The sequence below is a fragment of the Aulonocara stuartgranti genome (assembly GCF_965226115.1).
Source record: "Aulonocara stuartgranti genome assembly, chromosome: 7".
NCBI lineage: Eukaryota > Metazoa > Chordata > Actinopteri > Cichliformes > Cichlidae > Aulonocara > Aulonocara stuartgranti.
The window spans coordinates 54,316,247-54,333,963 of NC_138945.1; the positions used below are offsets into that span (position 1 = coordinate 54,316,247).

At 42.9% G+C, this 17,717-nt stretch overlaps 1 protein-coding gene across 2 annotated transcripts in view; it reads right to left on the reverse strand.

The window, feature by feature from the left end:
* Window positions 1-17,717, reverse strand: part of LOC309709968 (potassium/sodium hyperpolarization-activated cyclic nucleotide-gated channel 3-like) — a 27,170-nt gene continuing 9,453 nt past the window's right edge. The window contains exons 1-8 of one of the 2 annotated variants that reach the window (XM_082539011.1): window positions 16,191-17,459; window positions 11,572-11,995; window positions 10,399-10,560; window positions 9,652-9,870; window positions 8,213-8,359; window positions 7,373-7,613; window positions 6,045-6,209; window positions 1-3,226 (exon numbers count right to left, since the gene is read on the reverse strand). In XM_082539011.1, the coding sequence (XP_082395137.1) occupies window positions 1,659-3,226; window positions 6,045-6,209; window positions 7,373-7,613; window positions 8,213-8,359; window positions 9,652-9,870; window positions 10,399-10,560; window positions 11,572-11,995; window positions 16,191-16,846 (3,582 nt within the window). In that variant the 5' untranslated portion in view covers window positions 16,847-17,459 and the 3' untranslated portion in view covers window positions 1-1,658. Of the gene's footprint in view, window positions 3,227-6,044; window positions 6,210-7,372; window positions 7,614-8,212; window positions 8,360-9,651; window positions 9,871-10,398; window positions 10,561-11,571; window positions 11,996-16,190; window positions 17,460-17,717 lie in introns of those variants that run through there. The other variant, XM_082539012.1, reaches the window with a different exon arrangement.

Here is a 17,717-nt window from a genome sequence, read left to right on the forward strand (position 1 = left end):
GTCATTTTATTGCATTGAATTTGGAGGCTTAAATAAAATGTCTGTAACATACAGGTGACAAAAGAATGAGATTCGATGGCTAAAAGGCAGCAAAATGATAAATAAATATATGAATGGATGGATGAACGAATGACACCTCCTACACACACGCACACACACTTTTAAGTTGAATGCACTCAAAATAACCTCTAAGCAAATGCCTGTGGCAGGCGGTTGGAGGAGAATAGTAATGAAGGATTGATCGAGCCCATTGGCAGAGGCTGGCTAGTGTCTGATGGTATCTCTTTCTTGTGGAACTCAGAGTCATTGCAGACCTCAGGCTCACCAACCGGGCAGCTAAAGCCACTGGACAGGATCCTCTGATGATCCGACCTGCCGACCAGCTCACAGTTTGTCACCGGCTGCAGGTCCACAAAGGTAGACGCATCATCTAAACACGTGAACTTATTAACAAGTAGAAGGATTTAAGAGTCTGGTTTTTAAAAGTAAGTCAGTTGATATACACGTTATTGATTCAGCATAGCATCACAAAGCAGCAATTGTTCAACAATACATGTCAAATCTTTCAAATATTGTACAATGAAAGAGGTAAATATGCAGCAATATGACCCATCAGGGGTTCTCGTTGATCTTGAGTCCAGGAAACTGCTTTTAGCCCTTTGACTGGTGCAAGAAACATTCAGAGCAATCTCAGTGCATCGCTGGTTTCAGGATGTTTTGATTATCGACAATTGCTTCTTTCTTTTTTTTTAAATTCAGTTCCCTTGTTTTAATGAGTCTGATCTCAAATCAGTGCTTCGATTCACAGTACCTTTGCATACCAGTAAAAAAACAAGACAAAAGAACACACAGATTATTGCATACTATGCTAATGGCACACAAACCTCGGCTCAGGTGGATGTTTTGTACCAAAGTTATTGCCAGACTGAAATAAGTTGGCATCTATTGTGAAATCTGTCATCACCTTCATGTTTAAACACATTCAAAATGAATCCCGCTCCTCCCACTCACACATTTTCATTACATTCATTACTTAGATTTATTTTTAAATACTATCTGATCTGTGTGACCCATTTGGGTGTGCAATATTGCTGGAAAGCTATCTTGGAAGACGTGCCATCGTCAAGCCTTCAGGTTATTTCTGAAACGAGCAAAGTGCACAGTCTGTCTCTCCTCACATCTCTTACGGAGTAACCCTGCGTTCACACGACGCTCTCAGCAGTGGGAAAGGATGTGAACAGAGGACAGCAGGTTTTTTTTGGTTTTGATCATAACTGGATACAGTTGTGGACGACGTTCCAACTAAATAGGATGTGGCTAAAAGGTTACACAAATTGCCTGGACGATGGGGTTTTAAACAAATACAAATCACAGAGTGCGGTTAGAATATAATACACGGAACAATTGATACTTTCATGAGGTGTTACATATACCCATCAATACAGTTTGGATGTTATTAGCATTTTCAAAGACGCAGTATCCTGTAAAAAATATATATCTGTCACTGTCCATTATCAAACTCGATCCGTTCACTCTGGTTAAAAACAAAACCACTGAGCTATAGCACACCCTCCTACTTCAAAATTTGACATAGTGGTTAAAATGATGCCAAGTGATCTTCCCTTCACTCAGGCATTAAAGGAGGGTGTGTCTAAATCTCACAAATTGGACGGGAGTTTGGACTGTTTGTGTTCCTTCTCTAACATTTTAGCGGGAGATCTAATGGGAGAAGAGTGAAAACCAACGGACTGGTGCTGAGGCTCAGGCCCTGAATGTGTCCGACTGACAGGAGTGGCTTGACCCGGGATCGGGGTGTAGGGTTTACTGACAGCCATCGGTGAGGAGAAGGGGCTGGGCGCCCCTGCTACACCCTCAGAGGAGCCGCTTATGGCCAAAGGCCTTTCCTGGTGTATAGAGCTGTGAGAGCCTGAGATAGTCTTTATTTCCTGGGAAAAGAGATCCACCGAGGACTCTGCCCTCTGTCTGAGGGTACAGGCCACCCTGGCAGGGCATGAGGTCTGAAGGGTTAGAGGACTATGAGAGTCTGCAGTGCTGGGGAGCTCACTGTGGCATACTGTCCTTCCCCTCACAGGGCTCTGGATGCTGGGACTGTGGACAGGAGGCGTGTAGCAAGGCGAGGCCTCTGCAGAGCCATACTGGGCCAGGGAGGCAAGGGCTGAGTGCTCTGGGAGAACCTGCGGGAGAAAAACAGACTGGAGTCCTGCCAGGCTGTGCTGGGCCAGAGAGGCTGCGGCCCCGGCTCCGACTGCAGACACTGGCTGATTAAATCCAGCGGAGGACTGGGTGTTGGTGATGAAGGGAAAATGTGGGAGGTTCAGGCCACTGGTTCTCCTGCTTGCTCTGTCACTGCTGGACCCCACCTGCTGTGAGGTGATATGGGAGGTTTGCTGCAATTGGCTCAGTATGGGGCCGACTGAGCTTGAAATAAGAGGGGTTAATGTGGTGGCTGAGGGGGCCGGGAATCTCCCTGCTAGCCTCCCTGGTGCCCCCTGTTGGAGTAAACCTATCGGTCGTGGTGGGGTGGTCATAGCACCGTGAAACGGCTGGGAGTGGAGCTGAGCGGAGCAGGTGTAAGAGACGGTGGCCTGGCTGATGGGAAACACCGACGCCATGCCAGAGTGGGGAGGATGGAGCAGAGGCTGGTGTGTGTGCAGAGGGGCGAGGGGCTGCAGGCTGCTGGTGAAGATGGGCTGAGACGTCAGTATGGGTGACAACGGCCCACTGGAGAGTAGCTGTGTCCTGGGGAATACTAGTGTGGCAGTCTCAACCTCAGATCTAAGGTTGGCAGAGCTAGTGGGAGAATTGGGCCCTGAACCACAGCTACTGGAGGCACTCGCTCCAACATGTACTCTCTTTGAATAGCTGGACGGGTCCTTCACAGAGCCGGGACGTGGCACCAGAGGATGGTGGAAGAGGATTGGAGGAAGCTGGGACTGGTGGGCCAAGGCCATAGCAAGCGGGGTGGTGGCAGCCGCAGCCTGGAGCGGAGCCTGAACCAGCGGGGCCCAGATGACCGGGGTGGGTGACGGAGGAGCAGGCGGACGGTTTATACTCGGCACAGTGCTGGTTTGGTTCAGCTGAGTGCACTGGGCCATGTCGCGGTCGTGTTGCACTATTCTTTGGATGATCTCACTCTCATGAAGGTTTAGTGTGCCAGAACTTTGGTGATGCTGAACTTTGTGTTGAAGAACAGAGTTCCTCTTCCCTGTTAAGAAAAGAGAAATAAGGCCGTGATGCACTTTTAGCCCCTCCCCTTTTTTCACAAATGACATCCTTAGACAACACATCATACCACACGCTGAAGAGGAAGAATTAAATATAATTGTATAACTCAAAAATATATTCGTCAATAGTGCGTCCATGCAATGCAAACACTTTTAAATTATGTATTTCTTATTCTGCACACAAAAGCTCCCACAACTCCTCTCGTATATGGGAGTAAAAAGGCAAATGATACCTCTAGAAAATGCAGCCTGCTGTTAAAACACTACAAAAAATACACTCACAATTTGACAGATATTATCTGACAATATTGGCTTACAAGTTCAACAGTGCAAATTTTGTCATATATATTTCCATGCTTTACAATCTCACACTCTGGCACAGTGGGTCTTAAAACAATGTAGTCTCATCGTTTACAATAACCCAGCACTGTTTGTAGCACATGTAGCGGAGGAGCACCACTGCTGAGTAAACAGTGGAGTAAAGTCAGTCACTAAGTTGCAAACTAGTTTTTGAAATATGCTTATGTGAAGTTAATCTATAATGATCCAGAGATTTTCATTTTCTTCTAACTAACATACCAACATACTGCATAAATACACAGTATATAAAGACATTGCAATGTTATACAGCATATGTATCACTACTATATTGGTTCTCTAAGATGTATGTCATCCAGATTTGGGCCAGGCCTGGCATAGATGGCACTATTTATGTGATGGGATGCCATATCTGGCCCGATTGTGGTTTGGTTTATGTGGCCCAAGCCCATAGAAAACAGGTCTAGCCTGGATCTGGCATCAAGGTGTCATGGCAGGGTGTATGTCAACCAGATGTGGGGCAGGTCTGCAAATGATGGCACTGTTTGGTCTTCTATTTTAGTTAGAAGACCAAATGCCATGTTGCAATACTATACTGCTATGGTAGCTAACGTTTCAAATGCAGGTTTGACAGGTTTGTGAGTGTACACTTTATCCAAAGTCGGTTTACTCATTTTTTTCCAGTGGGTGGCTGTAGCTCAGGAGGAAGAGCAGGTCACCCATTGATCGGAAGGTTAGTGGTTCGATCCCTGGTTATTCCAGTCTGCATGGCAAAACTGAGAATGTGTGTGGCTGTAGTTAGGAAGCACTCAGTTTAGCGGAAGTGTGTGATTGGGTGAATATGGCATGTTGTATAGAGCACTTTGAGTAATCTGGGAGAGTAGCAAAGCGCTATATAAGAATCAGTCCATTCACTGATTCTTATATAGAACATGTTGTAATTACATGGCTTGATTAAGGTACACATTGGGCTGACATCTGGGGCCAGGGTTGAAACTGTTGTGGGCCAGCAGTGTGTCTGCAACTGGCCTTGTGCTGGCCCATGTGCGGGCCACATCTCACAAACCATATCTGGGCCGCCAAAGGGCCGTCATTCTTTGCGGTATGTGGGGCCATGTGTAAGCACATTTTGTGGGCCAGATCCGGGCCATACCAATTTTGCTATGTGGGTATATTATGTCTCCAGATTAGACTGGAAGCAATCAAAAAGTTAGAAAAATGCCACCCTTTAGACCTAACTGTCTCTTTTAGGTTCCAATCCAACTGCAGACTGCACAAAAAATACTCTGTTTGAGTTTAGTTTACTTAGTAAATACTTGCTTATAGTATAATTCACTGGTCACTTTACTGGGTATACCTGAATAGCTGCTTAAAAATGCAAATATCTAATTAACCAATCACATGGCTGCAACTCAGTGCATTTAGGCACAGAGGCCTTGTAAAGACGGCCTGCTGAAGTTCAAATTGAGCATCAAAATGGGGGAAGAAAGCTGACTTTTAATCTTGCATGGTTGTTGTTGCCTAAGCCGGTCTCAGTGTTTCAGAAACTGCTGATCTACTGGGATTTTCCCACACAACCATCTCTAGGGTTTATAGAAAATGGGCCGAAAAAGAATAATTGTCCAGTGAGAAGGAGTTCTTGTTGATGCCAGAGGTCAGAGGAGAATAGCCAGACTGCTTCAAGCTGATAATAACCACGTGTCACAACCAAAGAGCATCTCTGAATGCATAACACTTTGGACCTTGAAGCAGATGGCTTAGGTCTTTGTTAATTAAAAACAGGAAGCTGAGGTTACAGTTCACACCAAAATTGGACAGTGGAAGACTGGAGAAAAGTTGTCTGGTCAGATGACTGTCAATTTCTGCTATGACACTGGAATGGTAGGTGTAAACAGCATGAAAGCCTGGCTCCATCCTGCATTGTATGATCAGTTCCGGATGCCGGTGAGTGGGATATTTTCTTGGCACACTTCGGGCTCTTTAGTACAGAGCACCTTTGTGACACGGTGGAACCAGAGACTCGAATCATGGATGTGCAGCTTATAAATCAGCAGCAATTGTGTGATGCTGTGACGTTAATATGGACCAAAACCTCTGAGGAATGTTTCCAGCACCTTGTTGAATCTGTGCTACAAAGAATTAAGACTTCCAAAGGACAAGGGGGTCCTTAGCAAGGTGTACCCAGGAAAATGACTTTAAACTGTTTTCCATTCATATAAGATTAATTAGTAAAGTCTAAAGACCATGGATTAATGTGGCACGCTTACATTTAAATATTATTATTATACACTGTTTTCTATTCTTGGCTTTTGTTAGCCGCTGTGCTTAAATACGTGCCTACATCCACGCCACCACTAATAACAGATATAAAGTCCAACTGATGTTAATTTTAGTGCAACACTAAAATGAACAAATGAATGATTGATAATAATATAAAATTGGTGCCAGTAAATAGGTTTTATCTTATCTTTAAGGACTAACCTATGCGATCCAGGCGATCGAGCGCCACAGTCTCAAACGCCCTCCTCATCATGGGATACTCCTCCAGCACCTCATTGAAGTGGTCTACAGACAGAGAGTACAGTCGACAGTAGTTATCTGCCCGCACGCTGGCAGTCCTCCTGCCTCGGGTCAGCAGGCAGATCTCTGCAGGGAAAGAGATGAGAAAAAAAACCCTTCAATTATTTGTTTCACCGCTTTAAAAGACTTCCTGCAGAGTGCAAGACAGGTATTAACAGCAAGGATTAAAAACAACGCATTACTATGAAGTGTTATATAATGAGTCCCCCACCACCACCACCACCCACCCTCCTCCTCCTTTCAGAAGTTGTGTGACAAGCCGCAACAGAATTCCTATCTTCTTAGATCCATTCACAAAAGAAAAGTCCAAAATAGTATTATTAGTATGAGATGATAAAGCATGAAAAAGGCTGATGCCTCTGAACTCCACAGATGGAGCACTTAATGCAATTTCTGCAGCTTACAGTTTGTTCTGACCTCATCTGTCGTGCCAGATCAGAAAAATAAAATAATGCGCCATTAAAAGAAAACAGGAGGGAAAAAAATGAGGCATATTTTTCAGGACAGACATATTGAGGATATAGACGCACAAATACACACACACACACACACATACTCTGTCTCTCTCCATCTCTCTCCGCCCTATTCTGTCACTTTCTTGAATTTATTACACTTTACATCATGGGATTTCTTTTTATCTTGTGTTGGTTTTAGATGTTTTCTGTCCTAGTTTATTATTTTAACATTTCTTCGTGTTTTTAGATGTAGGAGAATAACTTGAAGCCAAATTGTTTTTGCCCTGACTGTTTTACTCCAAATAAATGCGTGACTATGAAAGGTTTAATTTAGCTGCTTTTTTTTCCCCTTTCCTCGTTTAATACTTCTGCCGAAACAAATCTGAAAAGAATTAAGAGTTTTATGCTTCGTAGTTGACATTTAATGATGACATTTCACTTTGGTGCACAGATGGAACAGACAACAGCAGGTTGAGAAAACATAACCGAGAGGAAAAATTCTGGATTTCAGCTTTAAATATGGTGTAACAAAAAGGGGAAAACCCCACAGATGGAATCAAAGATCGCAAAGCTCTGCCCCTCTTAGTTCCCAGCGCTTTTAAGGAGATGATGTGGACGATTTTTCCCAGCTGTAATAGTCGGGGAAGATAATCTGCCGAGTGCCTGAGCCAAATAAATCAAAACAAATCATACAATCACCACTCCATCACATGCATTCAAACTGACCCACTGTCCACTACAGAACATATTAGCATGCAGAGCAGCCGACTTCACCTCCAAAATAAGAGCCATCAGACAACTTGGTGTCTTTGCTGTTCTTGGTCAGGACGCTGACAACGCCGTGCTGGATGAAGTACATCTTCTTGCCGATGGTCCCCTCCCTGATGATGTAGTCGCCCGGCTGGAAGACCTCAAAGCGTAGTTTGGTTAGCATGGAGGTGACGAAGTTGGGATCAGCGTTGGCAAACAGGGGCATGGAGGCGACCAGTTTGCGACAGTTAAAGTTGATGATCTCCTGCAGGAAAGAGAAAAAAAAGTTCACCTTTTACATTTTTTTCTTTTTGCTAATGCAATGCCTTCAAAAACAAATTTCAGTCATGATAAAAGCAGGGGGGCTAACAGCTTAATGCTCTTAATGCTCTTTTAATGAGGTCCCCCGTCCTCTTCAAGCCATTACTTATCAGATTACATGACTATTAACATTGTCAAAGTAACACAGCCATATTAGATTACATAATTAACTGTTCACCATTAAGAACAACGTGGCTCATGTCATGCATTTATACATGTGCTGCTGACGACAATAAAATGTTTGCAAAATAAAATAAGGACAATGAATAATTTTGTTAACATTTTACTATTTAGAAGAATTAAAGAAATGCTAAACAAATAGCCTACAGGTCAGAATAATGTAGCTGAAAGCTTATATAAGAATAAAAAATGTATTTGTCAAAAAGCATCTGTTTTTTTTTAAACACCAGACTTTACTTAAGGGTTATATTAAACGGACAGTAAATGATTAAGAGAGCAAATAACAACTTTATGTTGTCTTTAAGCATTTACACATTGTTTGCATAATGTATGTTATCTAAAAATCATCTGTTGATGGCTGACCTCTCTCAGCGGCTCATTCAGTTCCTCCAGTATGCTCTCCTCGTCAAACATCTTGCCCTGATACCGGTGTTCGTAGTAGTCGTGGATCCTCTGACGCATGTCTGCAGGAAGCTTGTGGAAGGACATGTACTGCTCCACTTGTTTGTACTATGAAAAGCACAAAGAGCACACTTATTAACATGATTTTAAAAAAAACTATATATCTATATCTATATATATATAGATATAAATATATATATATTCCTGTTGATTAGAGTAGCAGAAGGCTGCAAATGTAACGTAACATAACCGTGAGACAAAATGCAAAGTCATGTCAAAATGAATATATTACACTGATTGATGTGTTGGCTCAGAGGTAGGAATATAATGTGTCTCATTATTTTAACAGTCAACTGTCAGGCCATCTGTGAAACCTGCCCACAGTGCAATGTTGTGACTCTGCCCCATCTGACAATTACAGTTGTGCTCTGCAGGCTGCAGCTAATAACATTAACTACTGTGTCCTTCAGCAGTGTACTCTAGCAGCAAAGCACCAAATATGGTCCATGCACCCTGTCTATGCATGGTAAATCCAGCTGTAAGTGTCAGCTCTGCTTTTCATAATGCACTGCCATGTCTGTCTTTTTTTGTGTCATGTTGCAGTTCGTCTGTCCTTTCCCATATTCCCCAAATGAAAAGTTAACGGCAGCTATACGTGGATGTATAAAACATGTTTTTGCAAACAAAAAAGTGGGTTTACGCTCCCCTTCAAGATCTGTCACTTAGTGAAAAGTAGCAATATTGAAATATAAAACAGAAATCCTGCATTAAAAATTGCACTTAGGTAGATGTCCAGATTAAAATACATCACACAGAAAAAAAGCTCCTCTCCTGTACCTAATAATATATGATATCAAATAATAATAATATTATAGGATAGTATTCATATTTTTTATTTTTTAAGATGAAGCACATCTTATCGTTGTAATCTGCCTTTTAAGCTTAAGCTTATTGTTGTTCATATATATATATATATATATATATATATATATATATATATATATGCAAAATACTCATATTAAATGTGGCCACAGTTTGAAGTAATGAGGTCAGCATATGTGCAAGTAATCCCTCTGACTCAAAATCGCAGGCTTCAGACTGCTGTAGCCGCTCATTATAAATGAGGTATAAGTAAATAAAGGCCCTATTTAAGCTGGAACTTAAATATATATATAGCTGGCAGTTTAACCTAAAAAAGCACATTTTATGAACTGATGACTATTTTTTTTTGTTCTTTCTCTGTTGGCAAAAGAATTCAGAAAAGAACCGAATTTGATACACTTCATGATTTGATAATGTAATAAGTGAAACAGTTAAATAATATTACCTTATGAAATGTAGTGGAACAGAAGTGTTATATCAGAAGTAAAACTGTGGATGATTTTTCAGCAAACACCCACCTTTTCTTGGTACTGCCTCCTGGAGGAGTCCAGAGACTGAATGAGTGCAGTCGCATGCCCCACAAACATGGCAAAGCAGGTGGCACCCACGATCATGCTGAGGATAGTGAGCCACACGTCAGCCATGCCGATAGGAGGGTACAGGCCATACCCGATACACAGCATGTGACTCATGGCCTTGAACAGGGCGTAGGAGTACTGCTGACCCCAGGTGTCATTCTGAAAGGGATGCAGAGGAGGAGAGATAACGCGTACGGCTATCTACGACCAGCGGCTCAGGAAATATTTGATTTGTTAGATTTTTACACCGGATGCCTCTCCTGAATGTGTAAACCACTACATTACGGAGCCATCGTACATCACATCTAAATCAGCTTAATCTGAGCTTATGGACGTGAACACAGATGTATGTCCCAACTGTTACAAAACATCATTTATGGGTAGGTCTGTTTCATGTGCATGTGCAATGACAATAAAGTTGAATTCTAATTCTATTCTATTCTATCTTCTTCAGGAGGTATTAACAGCTTTGCAAATAAACAAAAACCACCCTATTTCTGCAAAATGTTTATTGAAAAACATGTGTGACTGAAAAAGATTAAACACGCTACCTGTTGACGTTAATTTAATCTGTGCTCTCAAACCGATAACTAATGACGCTTAGAGATAAATGTCTGCATGTGGTTCGTCGTGTTTTGGGGAGGAACACATTTTGGAGGCTGTCTGACTCATAAATAATCCACTTACCACCATCTTGTTCCTGGTGACCCAGCAGTCTGGGGGGAAGTCTTGCAGCATGGGAACCAGAAACTGCAGACAGCCATCCCAGTGACACAGCAGCAGCATCATACCAATCAGGTTCATGATACGCACCATGGCGCTGGCAAGGTCGTATGTCATGTGGAAAACCTGTGACACAGATTTTCAGAATTAGGGGGAGAGAGAGAGAAAAAAGAGAGATAATAAAACACTCATATCTCTTCTATAAAATGTTAACACCCATGCACGCAAACAGAGGATTTGAAATAAACAGGAGGAACCGCGATGATGGTGTTGATGGATGCAAGCGAACTATACCGAACCACACTTAATCTTCTATAGACTACCAGAGGCTATTTCAGAGCAACCATCTGTAACGTTAATGGCTGATGGGGATGGAACATATAAAAAATAATAATGCGGGATAATATCTCTTATTGAGTAAGCTGACTGTGTGTAAGTGTGTTTAAATGCAGAGCCAACAAATTAACTCTGCAGCAGCACTTTTTTTCCCCACAAGTGTAAGAAATCTGTTAATGAGAGAGAAACCTTAGTATGCACGGTGCCTAAAGGGAAACCTGTACTGTTAAAAAGATGGATGTGCACATTTAACATGGAGAAAGTTTAAAAAAATGAGATCAGGCTTCAGGCAGCTGCAAACGCTTGGTTTCAGATTGAGTTTTTTTCTGCACTCCTCCTTCATTCTGCAGCTCTTCAAACCTTCTATTTGCAAGACACAGCCAATGAGAGGAAAGCTGGCCTAAAGGGAGAGAATGTGAAATAGTTTGTCAGGAAGAGGATGAACTGATAAACTGGCTGACTGGTAAACAATGATTACTTTTGAACTGTGAACCATGCAAAGCTACTCCAGTAGAGTCCTGGAATATAAGGATGAAGGTGGAAATGAGCACAAGACGTCCCCTTTGAAATGAGAGAAGCATCTGAGAGCATGCTGCAGGTATTAATCTGGAAAATAGTGTAAGAAATTCTCTAAATATCAGCCACACTACTTAAAAGACTTAAAAAATATTCCCACTTAAAAAGCTAGAAGCTGTGAATTTGTTCATTTTTATCGACTAATATTTTTAAGACTGTAACAAAATCTTTTAAATATCCAACCAGTCAGTTGAAGCTAGCCAGTATGGGGCTATCTTCATCTACCTCTTCCCACTGGTGGATATAGCGAATGAGTCTGGAGAGGCGCAGCAGCCGTAGCAGACTGAGGATCTTTGTGAAGCGGACGATCCTCAGAGCTCGGGCCGTCTTGTAAAAGTCTGAGTCGATGCGCGTCTCCACGATAAGAAAGATGTAGTCCACGGGTATGGAGGAGACGAAGTCCACCACGAACCAGCTCTTCAGGTACTTGATCTTGATCTGATGCGGGTCCAGGATGATCTCCGTGTTGTCCTCCTTGACGATGCCCGTGCGGAAGTTGAGGACCAGGTCCATGAGGAAGAAGGTGTCCGACACGACGTTAAAGACTATCCAGGGCGGCGTGTGCTCGTCCTTAAAGAAGGTGATGCCCACAGGGATGATGATGAGGTTTCCCACCATCAACAGCAGCATTGTCAGATCCCAGTAGAACCTGAAAGATGGACAGTTGGATGTGACTCACACCATAAATCACAGCAGGCCAGCGTCATTAAGGCACAGAAACGGCTAATTTCTTCTTATTTGATGTAAACAGAGGGTATAGTCTCCTCTAGGTCTGGCTAAAACTTCTTTGGGGTCGCCAAAGTGACGTTGTTGATATAATACACAGAAAAATAAAGATTTAGAGGCGACAACATTTTGGTGAAAGGAACAAATTCATGTGTTGACTTTCCTCTGTTCTTTTGATCAAATTTAATTTAATTTATCATATGATATTAGGTTGCAGGTGTCAGTTGTGGTCTATGCTAAATGACCTAGTTTCATTCGAAAAGTAAACTTGCACTAACAATGACAACAGGCCAAGAAAAGCAATTATAGTAGGAGCTCATAAATGCAATGCAATTTGGTTACTAATTTAGTTTAAAAACAGAATCTAAATAAACACATGCTGGTATTAAATCTCAGCACGGCAGAAAACCTGATTGCAAATGTCATACCTTTGTCATAAGAGCCGAGCTAAACAAACGCAAAACTGATGTAAATGAAATGTTTCTGGGTGACCAGAGAAATAGGAAATTCCTGCTTGTGGATCTGAAAATTCAAAATGAGCATTTTTTGCCTTCACTTAAGAAAAAAATTGGACAGAATAACTGGTAATAAAAACGCATCTGTTTGAACTTTGTATTAAAACAACAACAAACAGGGACGTATTGATGGGAACATTTCATCAATACAAAGCCAATCAGTGTATGCTGCTTAGTTTACACAAAACAATTAATACAAGTATGTGTGAGTATGTGCTCCAAATTCAAAGTGATTCTGGCTACTTATAGAAATGAACCTCGCTGTTTCACACGGTCTGAAAACCCAGCAGAGTTCTGTCCGAGTGAGCAGAAACAATGTAAACAAGCAAAGAATTATTCTCTGATTCAGTTAAAGAGTGGGCCAAATGGGAAAAGAGTGACACCGGTTATTGGGAATTCATTTGAATTAATCATGAATACATATTGATTTTCAAAAGTATCAGCAGGAGTGTGTTCAGTTTCATCGAAAACTGCCTGTTACTAGTCATTTACACACAAAACAGAACACATTTATTTAGCAAATGTTCTTATGAAATTTAGAAATATGGCTAATTGGAGTTCACTGTAAGCTATTCTGACTCTTGATTGATGTTTCCCAGCTATTTGCTATACTCATTCTTTTTAATCTAGCGTTCTACATTTGTCAGAGTCACACAGTAATGTACAACGCATCCACACAAAGAGCGTGTAAGATGAGAAACCATACATGTGCGATTTCATGAGTGAGTCGTGTCAAAAAACAAAACAAAAACAAATGATCTCAACAGGACAAACATGCAGGGTCAGCAAAAACTGCACGCCAGCTGGAGGTTAAGAAACCAAATATCTCATCATCTCATCAGCAGGTATATTTAAAACTTTAGCGTTTTCTCCATGAATGGGGGGGAAGAAAACTATATGGAGGCTCAAGCATGCCAAAATATTTCTTTCTTTTAAAAAGTGTAAAGTTATTGGTATACATTCATAAATATTAAAATATACAGGATCTGAGCTTTTAATTAGCTTATGTATTTATTTATTTTCTTAGTTAATTTTTTCTTTTAAGCGATACATTTGTTTTCAAAGGTAAACTGAATTGCATTTTCTTAAGACTTAATTATGCTTTTTCTTTATACATTTTTTTGTGTGCAAAGGATGCAGCAGTCATTCAGAGTGTCACTGTTTGATCCATGCCAGGTTCACCACAATATTAGATGTAATATTTGCTTTTTCAGGTGATACCTCCCAGTGGGTTGCTGTTGTGATGAGTTACAGGTGCTGCATTGTGTTACTGGTGATGGAAAACATTCTAGAGTCGAATGAGGACAACACGGTGGAAAGAGGCAGAGGAATCTGGTGAATGCACTTCTACCTCTTCTAGTTTACTTACACCCAAAACGTTCACAGTCACATGTGACAAAATGTAGAAACCAGTGAGGGCACGGTGGCCATTTGTTCTAATCAGCTTTCTGTTGTTCTTTGCCAAACAAAGAATTTGCATTTCTCTCGACATCTGCCCGTTGTCTCTGCAGTGACACACTGGTCCTAATTGCGCTTCCTCTCTCTGGCTAAATCCACCGTTATCTCCTGTGAATCCATGTCATCTCCAGAAGTCAGCACCCATCAGCCAGATGTTGAGTAGTTAGCATTACTGCTCTGCAAACGTCACTGTGCTGCAGAGCGCTGGAACAGCTGGATAATTTTATTCATTTATTTATTTATTTTTTAAAAAAGGTCTGCAGAGGACGGTACATTGCTGACCACCCTGCTGGAACATCGGCTGCCTGTGCGCGCAGAATTCAGACCACAAAACAGACAACTGGCTGGTGTAATCTGATGTTACCATCGAAACAAAGCTGCTGCTTGTACGGTCTGTGGACCTCGACTGGTCCAGAGACAAAATCTTGCACTATTGAGGTCAGAGTGCAACTACGTTAAAGAGCATGAGAGCAAAAAAGAGAGGGGAGTTACAAGCAAAGTGAACACAAAAAGGCTTAAAATGGTGAAAGGAGCTTAGATCAATCAGGACAGCTGAAAAAGGGATCACATTTGTACTAGAGATACTTATCTCTTGCTGCCAGAGTGCAGCTGAAACACAACAGCCTGCATGCAGCTCAGTGGCTTAACACACACCTGTACTGTGGCTCAGGCCCACCAGCAATCATATTAACCATATTTACGCAGTGTGCCAGTTCAGTGTGTCTGCTGCTGTATCCTTAGAAAGCTTTAGAATGAAAAAAAAAACAAAAAAACAGCAGTTACTTGATAAAAACATCAGATTGTGTGTGTCTATAGGAAGATAACAGGAAACCGTACATCGGTTATACAATGCCTTGCTGACTGTCATGGATGCGCACGGTATGTCAGCTCACAAGCAGGGCACGGAGCTGCCTCTTTGCTGGATTGCCACAAAATCTCAGAATAATCTCTGGTGCTGCAAAAGGCATCTGTAACTTAAAATGGGATCTGCGGGATAAAGCATTCACCTTATGAGACCCATGGCAAGCACTAAAAATGCCCCTCCTGCTCGCACTGCGACCCAAAGTGAGCATAAAGTAACAACACCTCGTACCTCACACACGGAGTTAACAGCTGGCCGTCCTGATTCCTCACAACACACCATTTTCATTTCAATCTCTCTTTCTGTGTGTGTGTGTGTGTGTGTGTGTGTGTGTGTGTGTGTGTGTGTGTGTGTGTGTGTGTGTCGTGCGCTCTCTCTCTGCGTTTTTGTGGCATGTCCCCTCCCCGTCCACACCATCTCTGCTCCATTAGACTAATTGTGCTGTAATAATCTCCCACTGATGTGTGCTTCTAATATCTTGAATGGTCATGTTACCCTATTTTGATTACCCCATTTCCAAGCCCCTGCTGCACTCTGTAATCCATTGCCCTGGCTAAATGATGACAAAAAAAGTGTAATTCAGATGAGTGGAAAAAACTGCAGTGGCACACATCGGCATACAGCTGACTGATGAAAAATATGATGACAGTGAGCATTAAGGTTAAATGCCGGGAAAATCTTTTGGTGGTGGACGTATCCAGAATACTGGTGTGCAATGAAATAGTGCAGCATGGCTGGGAAATTTGTTAACTGTGGTTGGCTTAGTTTGTTGCACATACATGCAAAGAGCTGCAAAGAGTTAATTAAGTTCTACATAACCTGATGACACCATGGACACACAAATGCACAAACTGGGCCAACCAAAGCAAAAGGACTTATATCCTGGATATGCATGACATAACCACGTTTCCCTGCAAAAAAAATGTAGACAACGCTTTTAAAAATGTCCATTTGCACACGTTAAGCCATTTATCTGCTCAAGGTGGGCTACTGAGGCACATTTAGCTAATGATCTACCTGTTCTGCAGAGGCTTACACTCCTGATTATCGTGCTGCTAATATGGCCACTGTAGTTACAGAAAGGCATGCACGGGGATTATAGTTTATACCCTTAACACATTTTATGGCTCATTCATTCCAGGCAGTTTTTAAATTATTAGTTTTAACGCATGCGCAGGCCAAATGAGCCTTTAATGTGTGATAGGATCACTGCAGCACTTCTTTGTAGGACACAACTATTTGCGATTTTAAAAAAAGAAAAAGGATTTCTGCACAGAAATTACCTAAAATCACTGTAGGGATGGATTATCCAGAAGCCTGCAGACTTCACGCGTTCCCTTTCGTGTTCCACGGCCCTCTCACTGCCCAACATCCGCAGGGAGAACTTGTTGACTCCCGGCTGGAGCATCGCCCCAAACTGCCGGTGCATGAAGCCAGCCTGGTAGAGACGCTCATCTTCGGGTATTATTTGCTCAGAGCCCTCCAACTTGATGAAAGTTGACTGGTCAAACAGTGACGGTTGCCCGACTATGCCGGTCAGCCCACCCGTTGCCCGCTGTAGGGCCCCGGGGCCGTGCTCACCGGGGAAACTCTCGTTGACTCCAGCATCAGCCTCGGGAATGAGGCGCCTCTGCTCCGCCAAATCTGACCCGGGGGGATGCCGTCCGGAGATGGAAGAGATGCTGCCCCTAAAAAAGCGGCAGTCCCCATTCAAGTTGGTCTTCACGGTGACGTCCCTTTCAAAGTCTTCGACCCCGGCCTCCCCAATGCTCTTACAACTGCTCGCGGGAGACAGAGAGGACAAATGTTTGAGCCCGATACTTTTCCTTTTAGTGTCCTTGTCGCCGTTCTCCCCTTCGTCAGTCACAAAGGGCTTTTGCCCAATGTTTTGCGGCAAGCTGTAGAGCCGTTTGCGCATGGAGGACTGGAATCTCTCCATTTGGAAGAACCAGAAGAGGTTGCGCTCTAAGGACAGCCCGTGAAAGCGGGGGGATGAATCATGAATCTCACACACTCGGGGTGCCGCTGGAGGCAAAAACAGTGACGGGGGAGGTCCGCAGGACGGGTCGTATCTTATCTGACTCTTGGGACGTGCCGCTCTCCTCCGGTTCAAACATTGAGATGCGTCAACGAATACGCGGCGGCTGCGATCAGACGCTCATGTAAAAGCGCCAAACGACAAATGCATGTAAATCCAGGTAAGCTCGTTGAGTGCAGACGGGAGCGCATCAGGATGCAGCATGCTGAGCGTCGGACGTGCCGGAGTGGGAGAATGCTGCTGCTGCTGCTGAGCTCCTCAATGACAAAGCATGATCCCCACCTCCCCCGAAAGCCTATCTGAGCCCTCTCACGGCGCAAGGTGAATACACACATGCACGCAGCTGCCCCTGGCTTTCACTGAGCGCTGACATCACTAATCCATAAGTCTCGCGCTTTCTAATAACGTGAATATTGATGGAGCTAATCTATCGGGTTGCCATAGGAGCCAGGATGGCACACGCGCTCACCCCGCCCAGGCAGGACAAACTGGAGAGGATGATTCAAGGATGCGATCTAGCATTGGAGTTGGTAGTTAAATAGTTGAGAGAATGTAATCTTAAGGTTTGGTGTTTGTGGCATAGGGCCTTACACTGCAACAAACAATTCTGATATTTGCCCAACCCGGTGAATGATGTTGGGCACAAAACTGACACTTAAGTCTGATTGACACGAGTTTTACACGAGCTGCATCCTGTGTTTAAGCATGCGTGGTTGTTTGTGATGCTCAGGATGCGCAAATCTTGTGCCCATCTTGGTCATTTCTGGTGGGC